The sequence below is a fragment of the Bombus huntii genome, chromosome 7 (assembly GCF_024542735.1).
Source record: "Bombus huntii isolate Logan2020A chromosome 7, iyBomHunt1.1, whole genome shotgun sequence".
NCBI classification, from domain to species: Eukaryota; Metazoa; Arthropoda; class Insecta; order Hymenoptera; family Apidae; genus Bombus; species Bombus huntii.
Genome location: NC_066244.1, coordinates 8,562,201 through 8,580,958, shown reverse-complemented (window position 1 = coordinate 8,580,958; position 18,758 = coordinate 8,562,201). Strand labels below are relative to the sequence as shown.

The 18,758-nt window shown below is 39.1% G+C and overlaps 1 protein-coding gene across 8 annotated transcripts in view; it reads right to left on the bottom strand.

The window, feature by feature from the left end:
* LOC126867599 (glutamate receptor ionotropic, kainate 2-like) overlaps window positions 1-18,758 on the bottom strand; it is a 117,309-nt gene that overhangs the window by 8,119 nt on the left and 90,432 nt on the right. For 5 of the 8 annotated variants that reach the window (XM_050622260.1, XM_050622253.1, XM_050622255.1 and 2 more), the window contains 3 exons: window positions 15,439-15,642; window positions 10,983-11,087; window positions 1,962-2,219 (listed from right to left, as the gene is read on the bottom strand). In XM_050622260.1, the coding sequence (XP_050478217.1) occupies window positions 1,962-2,219; window positions 10,983-11,087; window positions 15,439-15,642 (567 nt within the window). The remainder of the gene's footprint in view (window positions 1-1,961; window positions 2,220-10,982; window positions 11,088-15,438; window positions 15,643-18,758) is intronic. The other 3 variants (XM_050622256.1, XM_050622261.1, XM_050622258.1) reach the window with 1 other exon arrangement.

Sequence of the window (18,758 nt, the reverse complement as noted above, 5' to 3'; positions counted from 1 at the left end):
TTACACCGGTTTGGTTAAGTTTATACCGTTTCGCGTTGAAAGTAGTAAAAGCACAGAATATCGCCAAGTATTCCAGGGCTTTAAGTTTTATGAAAAGGCAAAGTAAAGTCGTGCATAGTGGCGTGATAAAAATTTTACGCCACCGCGCCGCGTGGATATTCGAGCAAAGCAACCTTCATCGATAAACTAGAGTCATCGTGGTTCCACCGCTGAGATTCTATTATCTCTGTGGCGCAATTTCGCTTCTCTAAGTCTCTAAGCGAAGGCTCGAAGCCCGGTTAATTCACTCCGCTTAATGAAACGGGCCGATCGCCATCGTTCCACGTCACGGCTAACCGAACAACGCAATGAGACTCCTTCGAGCTTCCTCTCCGGCGGACAGCTCGAAGATCGTTCTGGAATTCCAGGTTTTAGATGTATTTTCCCTTTTTGGTCAGCATCGTAGAAGGAAAAGGAAATTTCTGTAGAATATTCGCTCGCGATATAAAGTTGACAAAGCGCGATAAGAGGTTTGAGTATTTCCTCTTACGTGAGTCTGCCACGTTAATCTTTATTTGAAATAAAGTTGTGTCATTTCAGCGTAATCTTAATCACTCGCAGTACGAACGTCCATGTGAATCTAGGTTTTTAGGATAGTTATAAAAGAAACGCGTTAATTCGCGTAAAAATGTTGCTTTATCGCCTTAAGGTTTAACAAGAACTTTGTAAAACGAAACGTATTGTAATGAAAAGTTTGTAATATCGTTTAAAATTCCGTTTTAAACGTTACGACGAAACTATTGAAAATGATACATTCTCTTGTCTACTCTTCACTATTCGATATCCACCAGATTAAGAATAGAAAAATTATTGTCAACGTTGTTGTTACAGGATAATAATATTACAACAAAATTCGTATGTTAACAGCGTCATTTTTGAAATAGTAATTACGGAGCCTGGGACAAAGTTTTATTTCGCCCGACCATCACGGCTCATCGATTGGAATAGCGCGACAAAGACAACGGAACGCATCAGATATGTCGCATATTATGTTTTCTGGCCATCGACTCGATATTTGCGAGTGGTTTTTTTCGTACGAACAGGTTTTCGCAAAATAACATAAAACAGATCGTCGATTCGATGATATTCTCGTCGATCGATCCGTCCGGTTTCCCCTTGCGGCTATTCGTCAATGTTTTTCCACTCTATTAATATGCATGGGCATTTGAAAGAGCTGGCGCAAATATATAGCCAGAGAAGAGCTTAATAATCTGTTTAATTTAAATTGAGTTATTTGCACTGTAAATTTGGTAATTACGGTTGTCAATACCTTTGAAATAAAATTGTTGAAACTGTTCACGGTAGAATCTCACCCTCCATATACATGTCTACGTATGTAGGCATATTTGCGTGTTGTTTTTAAGGAAAGAACATATCGTATTACGTTTATCGAAATAAATAAATGTATCGTAATGTATTTTTCAAAAAGTTCTGTTGCATCAATCAAATGAATATTATTCGTATGACTCGTATGATTGCATCGTGTGCAACATTACGTTTAATCAATTAATCAAACGACGAATGTATTTATTAGGTCATCCCAAAAGTCTCTTATAAGGAAATATTAGATGCACAACATTTTTTGTTTTATATTTGTTCTATTACTACTTTTGTTCTGTTACTACAAATTGAGTCATACATAATTCAATAAAATAGTATAACGTAAAAAATGTTATGCATCTATTACTTTTTTTATAACACTAAAGAAGCTTTTAGGACAACCTAATATTTCCGGTAAAATTGGCCTCAAATAGCCCATTGTGCCTTCTTGACGAAACTTGAAAGAATTGAAAAATTATCATTAAACGAAGAAACATACAGACGCGAGACGTAGATACAAAAATGAAAATAAGCCGAAGAACGATCTTCTAAAATCGTATCGAACAGTGTGTTAATTTTGCACGAAAATTACAGTGACATACCTTAGGGTTCAGATCGCTACCCTGCTGCATCAGAGTGCCAATGGTGAACCAAAAACTATTGGCCAGCGAGAATTGGTTCTCGACAAGTTCCGACTCTGTATGACAGGGATGAGGGTTGTTCCACTCGTACGGGCTGATCCTAGCAACCACGAACATCATCACCGAGACAAGGACGTACGCAGCCAGCACATACAGCCAGATTTGAATAGCCAGCGGGTTCATAAAGGAGAATAGTCGAGCTGGATGACTGGTCGGTACCTGTAAACGAACTTCATCTATCGTTTCGAATCGGATTATCAATCGAATCGAATCAAAAATCTACTGTACCCTCGAGCACGAATATTTTACAGAACTGGAATTATCTTTGGATTTATTCCTATTCTTTTTTATTTATTACAAAATCTTGCAACATCTGAAAAATCTTGAAAGCTCTGTGCATGCATCTTGACGCGCTACATATTTTTATATTTCTGCTCGTCTTTATATATTTTCATTTGTTTCATACTTATCATAAATGTACAAACATCCGCAATTTAGTCATAATATGCTCAGCAGTAACTTATCTTCCAGATTCAAAGTCCATTACATTGTATCATAATTTTCAATTGATAGTATCTCTTCGAGATCTTCGCTAGATGATAACGAAGATATTATCGATTAACCGTACAGATTACCAAGGAACTATATCACATTGTTATTAAACGTGAAAGTGCATGCATATCGATTTTCATTTCAATTGCTAGCCGGCAGGCCTAGCTCATAACGTCGCTGTAAATTCTGCCTAACTGGCGAGTTCATTATCGACCGAATGTGTAAACGTGTACCGTTTGCCAGGTCGAAATTGAAGAGCGCGGTATGTTTGTCGCTTCGCGTTTAATCTCGAGCAGTTTACCAGCTACTATTCTACAAAGAGCGATGAAAAAGTACGGCCGAATGTCACGAAACAGGGTTTTAGCATTCTAGAATTTTATTATGGTTCTTTGAATGTCGAGGTTCAGTGTAAATTTAACAGAAACGATTTTTAATTAAAACCACGTAAAAGTAAGGAAGATTTCAGTTTGATCGAAGATTCGAATTTAAATTTGCATCGGGAACAATTTTATAATCATAGTTTAAGCATCGAAATCGCAATTTCTATCCGCTTCGAGTCTTTCCATCTCGTATCTTGCACGTTCCACCGGTTCTTCTTTCGATTTTCTACGAACTATTGAAGGAGACACTTTGTTCGATCCTTCGACAACTGTTCGATTTTAAATCGGTTAATTCCGCTTACGAAACTGTAAGAGCTGTAACGAGCGTTCCACAGACTGGCTTGTATTCTTTCTTCGATCCAGTAGAATGGCAAAGCAGGGAAGATCGTCGTCTCGGAGAATAATCTACTCTCCTTAGTCTTCGTTCATCTCGTTTGCTTTATGTTCGGTGCTTTCTTTTCATTGATGAATTGTTTCAGTTAACTCGAGTTTCTATTGCTTTCCACATGAACTCTTTCCTTTCCATTCACTTTTTACACTTCCATTCCTTTCCTTTGACGAGCGATACAAAAAATTGTGTCTTGTTTTACCTAAGGCTTGAACGTTCAAAGTACAGAGGGAAGTTTCGATTTGGACGAAATGCTTAGACGACAATTAACTGAATTCGTATTTTCCACGTTTTTCTAGTACAATGGTACAGTATCGGTCTGTCTAATTCGCGAGGCTGTAACGCATGGTGAAATTTTACTATTACGCGATTTTTTCCGTGTACCGAGTAGGATTTACGAGGTCTCGTACATTTATGCTCGCAACTGTGTTTGTCGGACTCGTTATGTTTGGCAGAAATTCAGAAAAAGGACATAGTTTAGGAAATAGATCGTAGATGATTGATTGGATTATCGTGATTTTTAGACACGCGGCATTATCTGTTCGATTTATGATTTTTAAATGTAGCCAAATGTAGTCATCGTAGAAATATATCGTAGAAAATACTAAATATAGTTATAAAGAATTTATCCGAGGATTAAGAAGAAGGTGTAGGAAGATTGGCATTAAAGTTTCAACGAAAGTTAAAAAACTCTTGCATCGTCACGTAGCAATAAAATATTATTAAGTTAATGGCGCGAACGTCGAATCGATAAAGGTTCCGCTGGACCACGATGTCCTACCTTCTTTTCTTCGTTAAACGGTTTGGGAATAGACCGCAAGGAATTGTGCAACGCGCGTCTGCGGCAACAACAGATTGCAGTATCGTGGTAAGCGCTTTGACGCCGGAATCGCGGACCGTAGACGATCAATTACGATATCGAATAATTAAAGGACACCTCGACTGGGCACGCCGGCGACGCTGATTGCAATTAAGCGGTCGCATTACACTAATTAGAGAAGCTTCCTTCGTTCTACGCTGATTACATCCCGATATTGCGAAGATTCCCAAACCCCTTCTTCTCTTTGTCCCTCAATTGAAAAGAAACGAATGGATCGACGTTTAAAAGTTTTAAACGAGACCCGTGGATCGTTCCGTTGTTTCCTTCCGTTCAATGAGAAAATTCTCGATAGAGTCGTTTTCAGTGATTGCGCGATAAAAATGTGCACGATCGAAGAAGTCGGTCGTATGCATAATAATAAGCAAATGGCTGTAAGTATTAAGCGCAAGTAATATTAAAAACAAATACTAGATTTCTTGTGCATGATCTTCCGCTGCTACTAGTTAGTAAATAGTGTTAAATCTTAAGTATTAGGTTGTCCGAAAAGTTTCCTTCGTTTCATAAAGTGATAATAGGTGAACAACAATTTCTCTTTTATATTATTTTATCGAATTTGAGATGCGATAACAGTTATGGTGATAGTGCTACTGCTATCGCACCTCAAATAGGTGACCCCGACGTGATTTACAGCGAAAGAGGTTGCCGTGATAGTGCCATTGAGATTTCAATCATCGCGATTCTAAGTATGTTTGTGAAATGGAAAATAATAACCAAGGAAGTTCAGCCAGTCAGATGGTCAGCACGCCTCCACTGCAGTCCACGAACACCACGGCATGGTTCGCCCTATTGGAGAGGCAATTCGAGACAGCGGAGATCACGAACGACAAAATAAAGTTCGTGACTCTTGTCAAATATCTTGACAGTCGCCACCTACAGAACATCGTAGACATAATGACGAATTCCTCAGCCACGGGGCGATACGAGAAACTGAAATGTGAGCTCATTCGCGTATTAACCTATACAGACAGTGCTCGGGTAAAGAAGATTGTGGAAAGCGAAAAGATGGGCGACAGGAAGCTGTCTCAATTTTATCAGCACCTTAGAAAACTCGTTAGCCCCTCCACGCCTGATGATTTCATCCTCACATTGTGGAGGAACCGACTACTCTACCCGCATCAGGCGTGTCCTTGCCGCAGTCGACGACACTAACCTGGAAAAGTTAACGCGGTCAGCGGGACCTTATAGCAGAGGAATTTGGAGATGATCACTAGCGTACTGCCCGAATAACGACGGTAATTGATCCACCAGTTCAAAACGTTGGAACGAATGAAACATGGCTCGCCCCTTTCAAAGCGTTAAGTGACCAAGTGAACCCCAACTGAGGGTCCAGATGAGTGTGCTGAGTTTCAATCATCGTGCGGTGTGGGTGGGCGTTTATAGCGTACGGTCGTAGGCCTCCGTTCGTCTTTAGTATGACGTGCAGAGATGATGTCCATGGACTTTTCGTTGGCGTCATCACTCCTGGCTCGATCATTGTCTCGTATCCTGTCAGCTGCTTGCGTCGGTCAAAGGTGAGGCGTCGAGGTTTGCTGAAGATGGAAGGGCCGTTTTCCATGTTCGTCGTAGCGATAGGTCCAGATTGTACAGTCTTAGATTCGCGATGATCGAAGTCTCGGTAGCGCTCTCACGGTCACACAGCACCTTTTTCGCTGCAGATCACGTCGAGGTCACACCAATTTGAGATGCGATAGTAGTCGGTAATAGAGCTGATGATGCTGGGTGTAGATATCTCTGAGGGGTTAACTGCTGCTTTTTCTTCTCATTTAGATGTCGTGGAAGAAAAATCGGACTACGGGCGCCGGGATTTGAACCCGGGTCCCGAACGTTCGTTACCTAAGGCGCTAACCACTACGCTGCCGTCGTCCGGTCGTATTTGCTGTTGAGTGCCGCCACAAATTAGGTATGATCCATTTCGTTCTATTTCTATTATTATGTTCGCGCGTAATTCAATAAGCTAATATAAAACAAAAAACATTGTGCGTGTATTATATCCTTATAAAACGAAAGAAACTTTTCGGACAACCTAATATTTAAATACTATTTCTAGTAAATACTTCGTCTCTTATGCATACAGGTTCGGGTATTTAGTTGAAAAGTTACCAACGAAAGCTTCCATTTGCCTTTGCGCATTTCCAATGTCATCCTTGCAAGTTAAGGATTTAATAAGGAGTCAACTTGGAAATTCTTTGCTTTAGAATAATTTAGGATATTTATTTTATTATTTTAGAATATTTAGAATACCCTTTATCGTGTAATCCGCTAATTGTTGTAGAATTATAAAGAAAATGAAAAGGTTGATGAAAATATCTGAACATTACCTTAGGCGACATGACCACACACAATGGGCTATCTTGATTGTTATATGAAATAAGAAACTTTGTACAAATGAGAACCGCTATTCCAGAACAGCTTGTATTCCACAATACGCGATAAAAGAATAACCTTCGTTCTCGGCGTATTTGCTCGCTGGGGAAAGTAACTCGAAGGGAGGAAATTTGCTGGCAATTAACGTGGTCGCGCTATGAATTAGCAAGAACAACGGCAACAATAAAAACCGTGCGAATAACGATTTCATTCGTGATTCGAATACTACCAGTGGCGTATACCGTGTTATTTACGAGCGACGAGTTTGTACCAAGCCAAAAGGAGGGGAAAAAAAAGAAAGGTATCTTCACTTTGCTTTGAAACAAGCAAACACGGCGGTGAAATTGAAACAAGCTGCAGCAAAATATTAATTTCCATGGCGAATGTGAAACGAAATTAATTAAATTTCCTATCGTTTAAAAAGCTAGCAAAGTTAAGCGATTAAGCATGTTGTTTATAGCGAGTTATGACGTCCGAGAATTGGAAATAAATGCTTTCTTTTATTTCCTCGTTTCTTGTTATCTGATAACGTCTCTTAATATGAAACTTCTATGAACATGAAATAAAATGTTAACAAAGACAAGTTCATTTTTGGTAGGTTTAGTTTTTGCAAATGTACGTGTGGCATAATTCATTTTTGAAAGAGACTAAACAACGTGTAAAAAATAAGAATTTGTAGCGGCACTCGACAGTAAACTTTCCAACGGTTTCTGGCTCGTGGCTCGCTACACAAAGACCTTATTCTTCGGATAAGATGATTGCCAGATGTCGATACATCTTTACGGTATATTTTCAGCTAGCCTAAGGACCCGCTATAAATCTTAGGATTTATTTTAGCTAACGAACAAATAGTCTTTGTCTTAACAGTCCCTAAATCTATCACCTACTACGGGAATATACGGGAAATCTGCTTTTCTTACGTACGATGCTTCTCGCTAGTAACTTTCTCTCGAGGGCGGTTAGCATCCTTCTTCAACCACCAACATAGAAATTAATCAATTAACAGCAACGTCCATTTCCCTCACTTTCCGAACGAAGGCTTTCCTCGATGAATCCGATGATCTCGTATCCTCAGACACACCCTATCATAGTTTTCCCCACCCCATGCAGCATCATCGTGACGGAAAGTCAGTCGTTAGACGTCAGTCAGAGTCGATAGTTGGTAGTTGGCAGTAATAGTTGACCCGAGTTCCTCGGCATCGTAAGCAATCATCATCCGAACTTGTATCGCTAATGCAACCGCTAATAGTAATCGCGAGTTCTACGCCAAGTAGAACATATAAGTACATATAGCGTATCTATTAATAAATATATCTTGTTAACTATACCCGAGTGTTTTTTCCGCGCCTGTCACGACCTATCCACTTCAGGTTTATAAATAAAGTAAAAAATATTTACACTCAACATAAATTTTGGTATATTATACAAAAGAGTCATAACTACATAAGAGTAAAAAAATCACATTATACGAAATGTTGTTGTAAAATTAGTGCGTTGTATGCGAAGATGAATAAGAATTATTTTTATTATTGCTCTACACGTTAAGAAATCGTTATTTAACCAAAAACGATTTATACATCTTATCTAAACAAAATTTGGAAGCTGTATAAAGATTTTTTCTATGTAACTGTAAATGTCAAAAAGATTCTCAATTCGAGCAACGAATTAACTTGTCTTCTAAAGTGAATACGATAACAAACTTCTTCATTTTAAGTTCAAATCAATTATGGAATAATTCTAATAAATCTAATGAATCATAAATATAAATCAAATATTATGGATAATTGTATGTTACTTGATTTTGATGACGAAATAAAGAAGTATGGAAAAATACGATAGAAAAGGGAAAGAGGTGAAAGATCGAGAAGCGAGAAGTGGAACTGACACGGTCGTTCTGTAAATTTGGCCCAATTGAGAAACGGCCGATTGGGTTTTCCATCGTTAGCCGGCAAATAAAAGACAAAACGTGGAACGAGGCTGAAACTGAACGAAGCACGATCGTCTAGAAAATTTTATATAGGAGTCGCGACGCTCGTTTGTCTTTCTTGCTGTCGTTACTGTCGTTGTTGTTCTTCCATGGTACGCACACTAAAAAGCTGGCTTTACATTAGTTCAGTCGCTGAGCCAAGCGATTACATTCCAGTTGTTTGACTGGAAATCGATCAATGTTATGGTCTGTGTTATTCCAAATTTTTTTTTATCGTTTAAAGTGGTAGATTGTAATAGATACACTGTACTACGTGTCAATTAGTATCGAATATCGAGATGTTTAGATGATTCCAGTAATGCTGGAGTGTTGTGTTCTCGATGCTGGGAGTAAACATCGGATAGTAGAATAGACTTCCGAATCATCGAGTCGTTGGGCTGGTTTGCTTATTGGAATGACGTCCCTGTAATGGCACGAGAACATTGTTTCCATCATTCCAACAACGACCCTGTGCTGGATTGGATCACCGGACTGGAATGCCACTAGACCAATGTAAACCCAGCATTGTTCGCTGAGTTAATGTTGTGAATTTCTAACATCGTTTCTGCGAGAATTTTCGGTTTATCGAAGTGCCTGATTTATTTCCTGATTTATTATGAGGTAAATAATGGTTTCTTCGTTAAGAATGCATTGGAAGTGGAATTTTTTTTTATGAAGAATCAGCAATAAAATACGAGGAGCAGAAATCTAATAATAATTCCTACAAACATCTATTCATTCAGCTCACAAATAACGCTGTTTTCGTTGGCAGATGCATTAGGTGAAGATAATCAACTATCTGTCAGTAATTAATCAGTGATGAATTTCTTCACACAAATAGAATTTTTTACCATTTTTCCATCACGTACACTTTCGCACTATTACTATTTCACCACTCAACCGTAATTCAAAAGTACATTCGACACATTTTGTTCGCAAACTGGATCACCCGTTATTCGCAAAAAAACCAACTCAACAAAAGAAATATCGTTCCAAGCGATCGACTTAACAGAAAAGGTCATGGAATCGGCTGGTCAAACGGAAATCGAATTTCTCGCTCGACCGGATCTCCGGCTAATCGAATGTTTCGAGTGCCATCATCCGCGGGTCTAATTAGCACGTGGCACCACGTAGTGTGACCCGTCACGCCAATTTCTCACGCGTCGCGAAATAATAATCGCCGCTTGAACACGCACCACGCGAATATTTATTTATTTGGGACGCGTTCACGAGGAGTTCAATTCGATCGCGCCGATTTGATCAGCGATTCTTTCCAGCTATATGAATCATATCTATGTATGTGCATTGTACATGTATGAGCGTAGATCGATTCGAAATGCGGCTCGAGCCGGACGACACATCACCGGAAACGATACACGTTACGTTTTGGTCGATTGACGCGGCCTCTGTTCCGTGTCGCGAGTAAAATTGAAAAGCGTGTTAAGGCTGCTCCGTAGTCTCACTGAAATCGATCGATCGTTCAAGGTCGTTTTCTCCAACAATGCTACAGTTTAATTTTAACAGTATTTTAAGGATATGATCTGGTTTTAGCGATGATTTGTACTACAAATTTCTGAAATTCATAAAACAAACGAAAGAAGATAAGGTGGAAGACCAGTTGAAAATTAACATATGATTTGGTCAGTTAATTGTAGATAAACAACGTTGAGATTGGAGAATAACGTCGTTTAAAAAAATGCTATTTATAATTTTCCATGAAAACACAAGTATTTTAATACGCTTGCAGTGACGAAAGGAGAACCGAAAAAGTAAAAAAAAAAAGAGAGGGTGAATTACAAGGTATTTTAATGTACAGATATAACTTCCAGGTTGTCGTACTGCAACTGGGAAAGCAATAAAAGGTTCACGCGAGTTTACTTTTGCCGTTCGTTCTCGTTTCCAAGTTATGGCTGTTTCTGCGTTTTAGTAGCCTTTCCGTGACGATGTCGTCTCTTAGCGGCTATTCGTTCTTTAATCGAGAGAACAAACTAATACGGATGCTACAAATTTCCAACTTTATATGATGAAAAGGTAAAAAAAAAAAAATCACAAATACAGAAATTAATACGTATTTAATTAAATGGTCAGAGCAAGGTAAATGTTATAGTCGAGAAATGTGCTAGTCGCGAGATCAATTTAAACAGCCAGAGATACAAAGGCATGGAGAAAAAAGTCAGATTAACCAGCGAATGGTAGTATAAGTGGCAGAATCGGAAATATGAATTTCCGGATGAGAATGAACGCGGTATCGAATCCAGCCGGATTAAACGAGTGTTTTATTTGGACCAGCGATTCTTTTAAGCGCGTTCGATCGCTCGTTTCCTCCAAAAAGGTAGATGGTATCCACAGATTAGGTAAATCGCAGATATTTACACATTTAAATAGATTTTTATATTTTCTTCTCTTTTTTTACTTTTACATAAAGTAGAACAAAATTCTTAAAGGATCTTACCTTGAAGAGAATCGAAATTCCAAGGTTCATGAACGGTTTCGTAAAGTCGATCACGCTTTCGCGGGCGTAATTGATGGTCATCGAGCCGACTGCCAAGTCTGCTTTCTGCGAATAGAGACGAATACGTTCGATTAGTCGACGGAAACGAAGGAAACGACGTTGCTTCGGCAAAACTGAGGATATAATGTTTCGTAAATGCAATGCGGTTAGATACATGGATCTATACATTCTTTAAAAGAAAAATAAGTATGAAAGATGCTATATAACATGTAGAAACATAGATCAAAGTATCTAACCGTATTTCACGAAAATGTGATGGAATATATGGATTCATTTGCTGGCGGTTGTATCTGGTGGTTGTGTATCTCCTACCTTTCTCCATGTTCTTTCACGTTTCTGCATGTATCTGTATCTCCTAAATCTAATTTCCTATGTCTAATCGAAAGCAGTGAGAGTGGCGGTGTTCTTGTGAAATGACGTGCAGTTGGTGCAGGATTTAAGACTTGCTACGGAAGCAAGGGTAAAACGCTAGGAAATCTACTCGCTTTTTAAATGTACATCATTTCAAATTCTACGTCTACGTTAAAATCACCTCGTATGGACATTACCTAGGTAGAGTGAAATTTCTACAGGGATCGTTATTTTTTACTTCCTATCTTTAGAACGGTATCCCATTGAGGTTCATGAAAACAGGTAAAGAAATCGAACGTCGTTGACCCGTGGACGAGTCGTACGATTCGAATTCATTGAAAAATCCATTCAATCTGTGTCCAGGTTTCGCAAAAATCGAAGAATCGCTCGAGGACTTGATAGAAGGGAAAAGATTTGGCCGAGAAAACGGTTTTCGGGACTACGATGCAAAACGCGGTATGCATACGCAGCCGAGATACGTTATCTCGCTGCTTTTTCAGCGTCTGGAAAAGCACTTGCTGTGCCATAGGGCACGCCATGAGACTAGGCAGATTTATTTCTGGCTGCGGCTGCTTGGAAACCGTATATGTGGTCACGACCGATAAGGCTGGCTGAAAGAAACCGCACAGCTCACCCCTTCGCGTGTCTTTCCTCCATTTCTTCTTTTGTTCTTCTATCTCGTTCGATAAAACGATCGTTCTAACGACCGTTCTATCAAATACTCGATAATTATCCTTGTATCTCGTGGTATTTTAAATACGATTTAAATAGAATGGTCGAAACGTTCAAACTTTCTACCGACAGCGTACATTGCCTATACGCGTTTTATTCTTCATCTTTTTCGTACAAGTTTTACACTCGTGTCGTCGTCGGTACTTCTAGCGTTAATGGTATTAGAATATATCCCAAAGGTGAAAAAGATCGAAAAGATTCAGCCTGCAGCGAACAGTGAGCGGCAGAGAGGTAAAGAGAAAAATTAAAGTAAAAAAAACAGTTCTCCACGAACATCGTGACTCTAGTCGAGATGGCCTGTTTTTCATGGAAACGCACCGAGAACGTAACGTAACGTAACGTAACGTAACGTAAAAAACGATCAGTTAAATCAATTTGCCGAGCCATCGACAGAGCCGGCCGTCGAACCAGACTTTTCGAACACAGTTCCTCGCGCAGAATCACCGATGATTGAGCCAGAATTTTCTTCCCTTTTTTTTAATCCAGTCCTACGAGGAGTTGGCGAGAGTTTCGTCAGCGTTCCACCTTGCTTTTCTTTTTTTTTTCTTTTTTTACCAGCCATTCGGATCGTTTCGATCGTGCTGCCGTAACTTCGTTCGAAAACTGCATTCCTGGATCGGCAGAGAGGTTAGACGTAGGGAAAATAAGCCTCTCGTAATATCGAAGGAATTTTCAAATGGAACGTTTTAATTATTTCCTATTGATCGAATATTTCTGCAGCGAACGCATTTACGCGATATCGGCGCGCTATTTATTTACCTATGTGTACCTATGTAAAAGAGAAGAAAAAGAAAGGAGAGGCTCGTTCATTAATCACGGGACTCGCGTAAATTATATACACATCTATCGCCATTAGAGAGCGAAAGGGAATTCTAAGTAAAGCCACTTATTCAACCCGAGTTCCCCTTCTTCTTTATTACAGAAAAATCGCGGCGATTAAGTCGCACTTTTCCGTTGGCGCGCCACTGCCTAGACACGAGAATTATTAATGATCATCTGACAAAATTAATAACAGCAACCTCGGGTGATTTAGCGCCGTCCGCTTTGTGCCAGCTGTCGTGCTAGGTACATGGTGGGAAAAACTCCCAGCCGCAGGAAATTTCTCTTCGTTTTCAGTCCTTTGCAATCGCGCACCCCTTTAAACTGGTTTTCGTTTAACCGTTAATTATCTTTTGCTCCGACTAATTCTCCAACCAAGTTTCTGTTAATTCCATTTGTCGAGGAATTCCGCTGTGATTTTAAGTTCGAATCCATGGCGCGCGCTCGACTCCCCCTAACGTTTCGCAATTGCGCGGGCGCCTGTGTTTTTGCTCGACTAGACTGTAAACGCGTGAAAATTATTGCCGCGCTAATTTCTCCGAAACCGCGATATTAATTTGTTCCACGGACGCAAAGATCCGCGAACCCCGGATTCATCCATTATGCATCGCGCAGGAAAGTACACATTCGACTTGAGCTTTCTAGAATACCGAATAGCCCGACTCCGACGTTCGAGATTTATTGCGAAAGTAGTTTCTGGAATTTCCCTGTTAAGAGAGAGAGAGAGAGAGAGAGAGAGAGAGAGAGAGAGAGAGAAAGAGTTGGACGGACACATCTACTATTATACGTGCGAGCTTTATATTTTTTACGACACGACGGTTTTAATCTCGTTTGTTTTTTTTTTTTTTTTTTGCCAGAATATGATCCTGAAACAAACGAAGCGTTGCTATATTTTACAGATTCACTTCGAAGTAACGCATACGGGACGTTGGTCGAATGAATTTTCATCTCTTTTAATGCAATTTTCATCTCTCCCAAGGGCCGCACAGAGTGTGCAAGAGGAACGTTCCGTCAAGTTGTTGGTAACGCGCTAATTTGCTAACTTTATCACTGATAGTATTTGATTCCCGGTTGGCAGAGATCTGCTAGACGTAATCCGCACTTAATCAATCGGCTGTGCGCGTATTAGCTGCTACCTAGGTCTCATTTGGTTGACGGTTGAAGCTACCATACACGGAACCATGGTTTCGCACCTCTCACACGAGCCAGTAGGGAACACGGTGCACACATTTCCATCGTTCCGTTGCATCGGCTCGCGATTTGCATTGCAAATTGTTTTCCCGGAATGTGTTGTCGCACCCACCGTATCTTTGTTGACGGTAGTTAGCCGAGAACTTGCACTTGGAATTCGGAGTTTCGAATTCGCTAGGGAATTAACGAAGGGTAATTCATTATCTTCATTTTATCGCTTTTTTTTAACTTGTATACAAGTTAAACAATTTTTTATCACGATGGATATTGAGAAGTTTATTCTAGTTTCAAGTACTACGACAGTGTACTGGAGATATAATTTATTTAATTTAAAAAGAAGTTTAAATAATAGATCGAATTTAGTGATAATGAAACTCTCGAGTTCGCAAGACAAGTATCTCAGCAACCGCGCTAAAGATTTTCTAAGTTCTTTTTATCTGATATATTACAGCTACGTGCGTAATGTACGGAATAGACATTTCATAATGCAATCATCAATTCATTCGTACATTATTCATTCTTCCTCCAGGATATTCAATATTATTTTAACGAACTTTTAACAAACTTTTAACCAATTTTTATTAAATTGTATACTCTTCTTCTCTCGCTCCATCATCGTTGAACGATGAAGCATGTGCAAAGATATATCTTCATATTTGTTATGTTTTCAATTAGGTTATGTCAGGTGGTTTTGTCAATAACGTAGATTTTTATTTCAATACTGAAACTATCGACAAGACTACCCAATTTATAATTGGCTGTGACAATTTTTACGGAACTGCAACTCTCAGTCAATTTCAATTCATTCGTAATCAAATTGCGTGTTTTTAATTAATCGAAGACAACATGGGAAAAATATAAATTCATTCCTGTTGATTTCCCAATTTTTATGCCAGGTAGTGGATAATGCAAAGTTAAAAGCACATTCAACTCTAAAATTGCTCTTCTATAAAAGACAGGAAATACATATGACTTCTTTATGTTTTTCACTTGTGATCCGCGGTTCTATTGTAAATCGGTATTAATTTATTCTGTGCTGCTTTAAAACGCCTGTAAATGCATCCGTGACATACAAAATCCTATAAATAAAGCAACATTCCCAGGGTGTACTGAACCCGCGCTTCATCGTCGATGCTTCAGTATCCTCGTCTATGGGGACACTTGCTTCAACTATCCGAAATGTACTTACGAGCAAACGTAATGTGTACTCTCCAGAGCGTGATCGTGACGAGGTTGCGGTGTGGCGGCGCGGTTACATGTAAATTTCCACGAGCGTAGACGCTTCGAGAATAGACATACTCACCTTGTCTATCAGCTGGCGGACTATTCCGTTCCACTCGCCAGTCTCGTAATCGTAAACGCCGTACTTGCCATCCGGCACGAGCTCGATCCTGTAGGCGAAGCCCACCATGTGAGCTATCTCCTTGAGTAGGTCGATGCAGAAGCCCTCGTAACGTGCGTTCCCGCTGAAATTCCCTCTGCTCTTCAGCATTACGTACGGCTGCTCCTACGGGGACCATAAAAAGGAGCTACTACCTTTTGTCCTCTTCTTCTTCCTCTTCTCTTTTCTGACCTCACTTTCCCGACCTTTTTTTGCTTTCTCTTTATCCGTACGTATCTGTAAGACTCTTTTTTCCCCATCCTATAGTACCTTGCTTCTACCACATCATTCATATGTTTTCTCTTTTACTTTTGTTTTATTAACCTTCCCTTTTTCATTAAGATCCCCTGTTCCTCTATCATTTTTCGAGCATTTCTACTTGAATATTAATCATTTTTTCACTACTCTATCCCTTCGTAGCTTCTCTAATTTGCCTTTAGTTTCCTCTCATCTTTGTCAGAAAGTTTTCTACCCACTCTTTGTAAGGATAATCGGTTAAACAAATGAGAAGCTAGCTTTTCTTTTCTTCTTTCTAACATTTCAGCTTTTACCACTAACGTTCCTCGAGGTATTTAACTGTAAGATAGCTGCTACTTTGTACCAATCTACAGTTCGATTTATAAATTATCCCAATTATTCTTCGTATATAGTGTCTCCTACTCGAAAGTAGCCGAAAAAGGGAAAAGAGAGAGACGATGTTTGTCGACGATCGAGCCTCCATTGTACCACGTGTCTCGAACGAATCTGATCGATATTTACCGCAAATGCACGACGCGTAGAGCCTCGTACTGGACGGCGTTCGATGCTGATTACCGGCTAAATGGATTACCACTCGATAGACTATTACCACGAACGTTCCCTCGGGATAATGTAGCCACGCGTACAAGGCAACTCAGTTGCAAGAACGTGGAAGAGGCAAACGAAACGACGAAAGAGAGTGTTTCTACCTGCGCCTTCTTTCCCGCATGGGGATTTTCGACGCGACGGTATAATTCATTTTGAAAGTAAAAGTCTCGAATGAACCCGACACTCTGGATAGGTAAAATGACTCGAAAATTCACCTAGTTGGATTTTAAACACTCTCTGTGTACAGTTCGGCGCAGAATATTACCTACATTCTCCATTCGCTTATAATTTGTAATTCTAATAATTTTAATAATTCTTCGTTTAATTTTCCTATTTTAATCTTCGTATTTTGTATTTTAATTTTATCAAAATTTCCTGCTAATTTTCATAACAAATGAACTCCTGGAAGTAATTTGTTTCTTGAAAATTGCACATCAATCGCGTGCTTATGTAATGAAATTGGGAAATTTGACAAAGCAACAATCCTATAAAACATTCAAGAAATCGAGCAGTTTGTCTTTTGAGAGGCTCGAATAAGACTCAAACGAAAACTCATTTGAACTCGTAAATGAACTTTGCCACCTACTTTGTGACACGCGGTACGATTGGGGGAGGGGAATGAAAAGATCTTGTTTTCCAGATACACGTGTGTTCGCTGAACATAGAAGAGATCCGTGTAATTTGCGGTGATGGAGTGGTTTTGTGGTCGAGTAATTGGAAAATCGAATTCATTTAAGTTTAATTTAAGTTCCACCAGCGGGGCGGGGTGTTTCGGTAAATGGGGAAATTCAGAGGCGTGCTCGCACATCGAACCTTCGCTATTCTCCCGAATTGCAAATTAGGCATGTGTGTTCGCGAGTTCCGTTAATCACGTCAACTTTACCCCAAAACGAACAGATTCCCGAAGAGGAAGACAGAGAAGTTCCGAAATTTCTGCGTTATGACAAGAATCCCTATCCGTGATTAACTTTTCATCCTAATCGAATCGTTCTTCTAACCATCAGGTGATTTGAAATTATTTTATAGCAGAGTATAAAATCTTCTAAACATTATCTATACATATACTTAATATTTCCTCAACGAATAAGTAATTTTATGAATCAAGATTTACAAGAAGTATCAGTTTTAAAGTTAAAAAATTCTTGAAATCTAGTTATCATAGTTACTTCTTTTACAGGCTCTTTAAATAATAATAATAATGATAATTTTTAAAGAAATTTACACAGCAGTTTTCCCAAATTTAAACTCACATAGGAACTCGAATGGATATCTTGATTAATTGTCTACGACGATTAGTAACGAGGTTTTAATACTTCTACATAATACGTATAGTATACTGTGATATAATTATAATATAATAGGCCGAAATTTATATGAGATGATAGTAGCCTCTGAAATTCAACCTTCGTAGAAATACAACTATTCATATACAACAACTTAATGGATATATGATTAATTAAATATGTATATCTGCAATTAAATAGTTTGTTGCAAATTCTTCTATCGTGTTATTTTATAATGAAAGAAATTTGAGACTTGGTTCATAGGTTTCTCAGTGGTAAATTGACTAATGTCAATTAACAGCTCGTGATCCATGCTCGATTTATGAGCTTTATTACGCGATGCGGCGACAGTCGGTGATTTAGCTTCGACTCCTCGGTCAGACGAGGCGAGACAAGTCGCGCGAATGATCGATTACGATGATTTAGAAGGTGGACAGGTCTGAATAAACGACGAGTCGAGAGACGTCCTAATAATCAGCGCGAGTACAAAAGTGAACGGAGGTGGGTCTTTTATGTTGCTCTGTATCATCCTGGTGAGAGGTGATTTTAATCGAAATGGAGCGATCAAAAAATCCTTTTCGTACGTTGTGTTGCAACTTTCGCCTTGGATTCATGCAGCAAATCTTCGTGGTGTAACAAGTATTTCACCCTTGAATCCTATCGAGAGTCGAAGTGTTTCGCGGTTATTCGAAGTATTCCCGAGGGACTGTCTATTACCTACACATGTCCTTTATCTATGTTTATCTATGTATCTGTGTTTACAGCAACCACCTAATTCACTGACACTAAGAGTACATTGTACGTTAACACTTTAATTATGGAACACGACAATTGATATGCGAACTAAAAGTCACGTTATCTACATTAAACGTAGAAGATATTAATTGATATTTCGACATTTAGTAGTACTCAATATCACATAATATTATTTCATTATTAGGATAGAATTAATGTTCCTCGATAGATAACGTAATTTTTAATTACGATACCAATGGGCGCATTCCATATTGAAGCGATAACGTTTCAATTTGTTAAACGTTAAATTCGAGTGTCTAGGCTAATGTAACTATCAGGTGCGTATGAGACTATTCACAAGTGTAAGGAGACATTAAA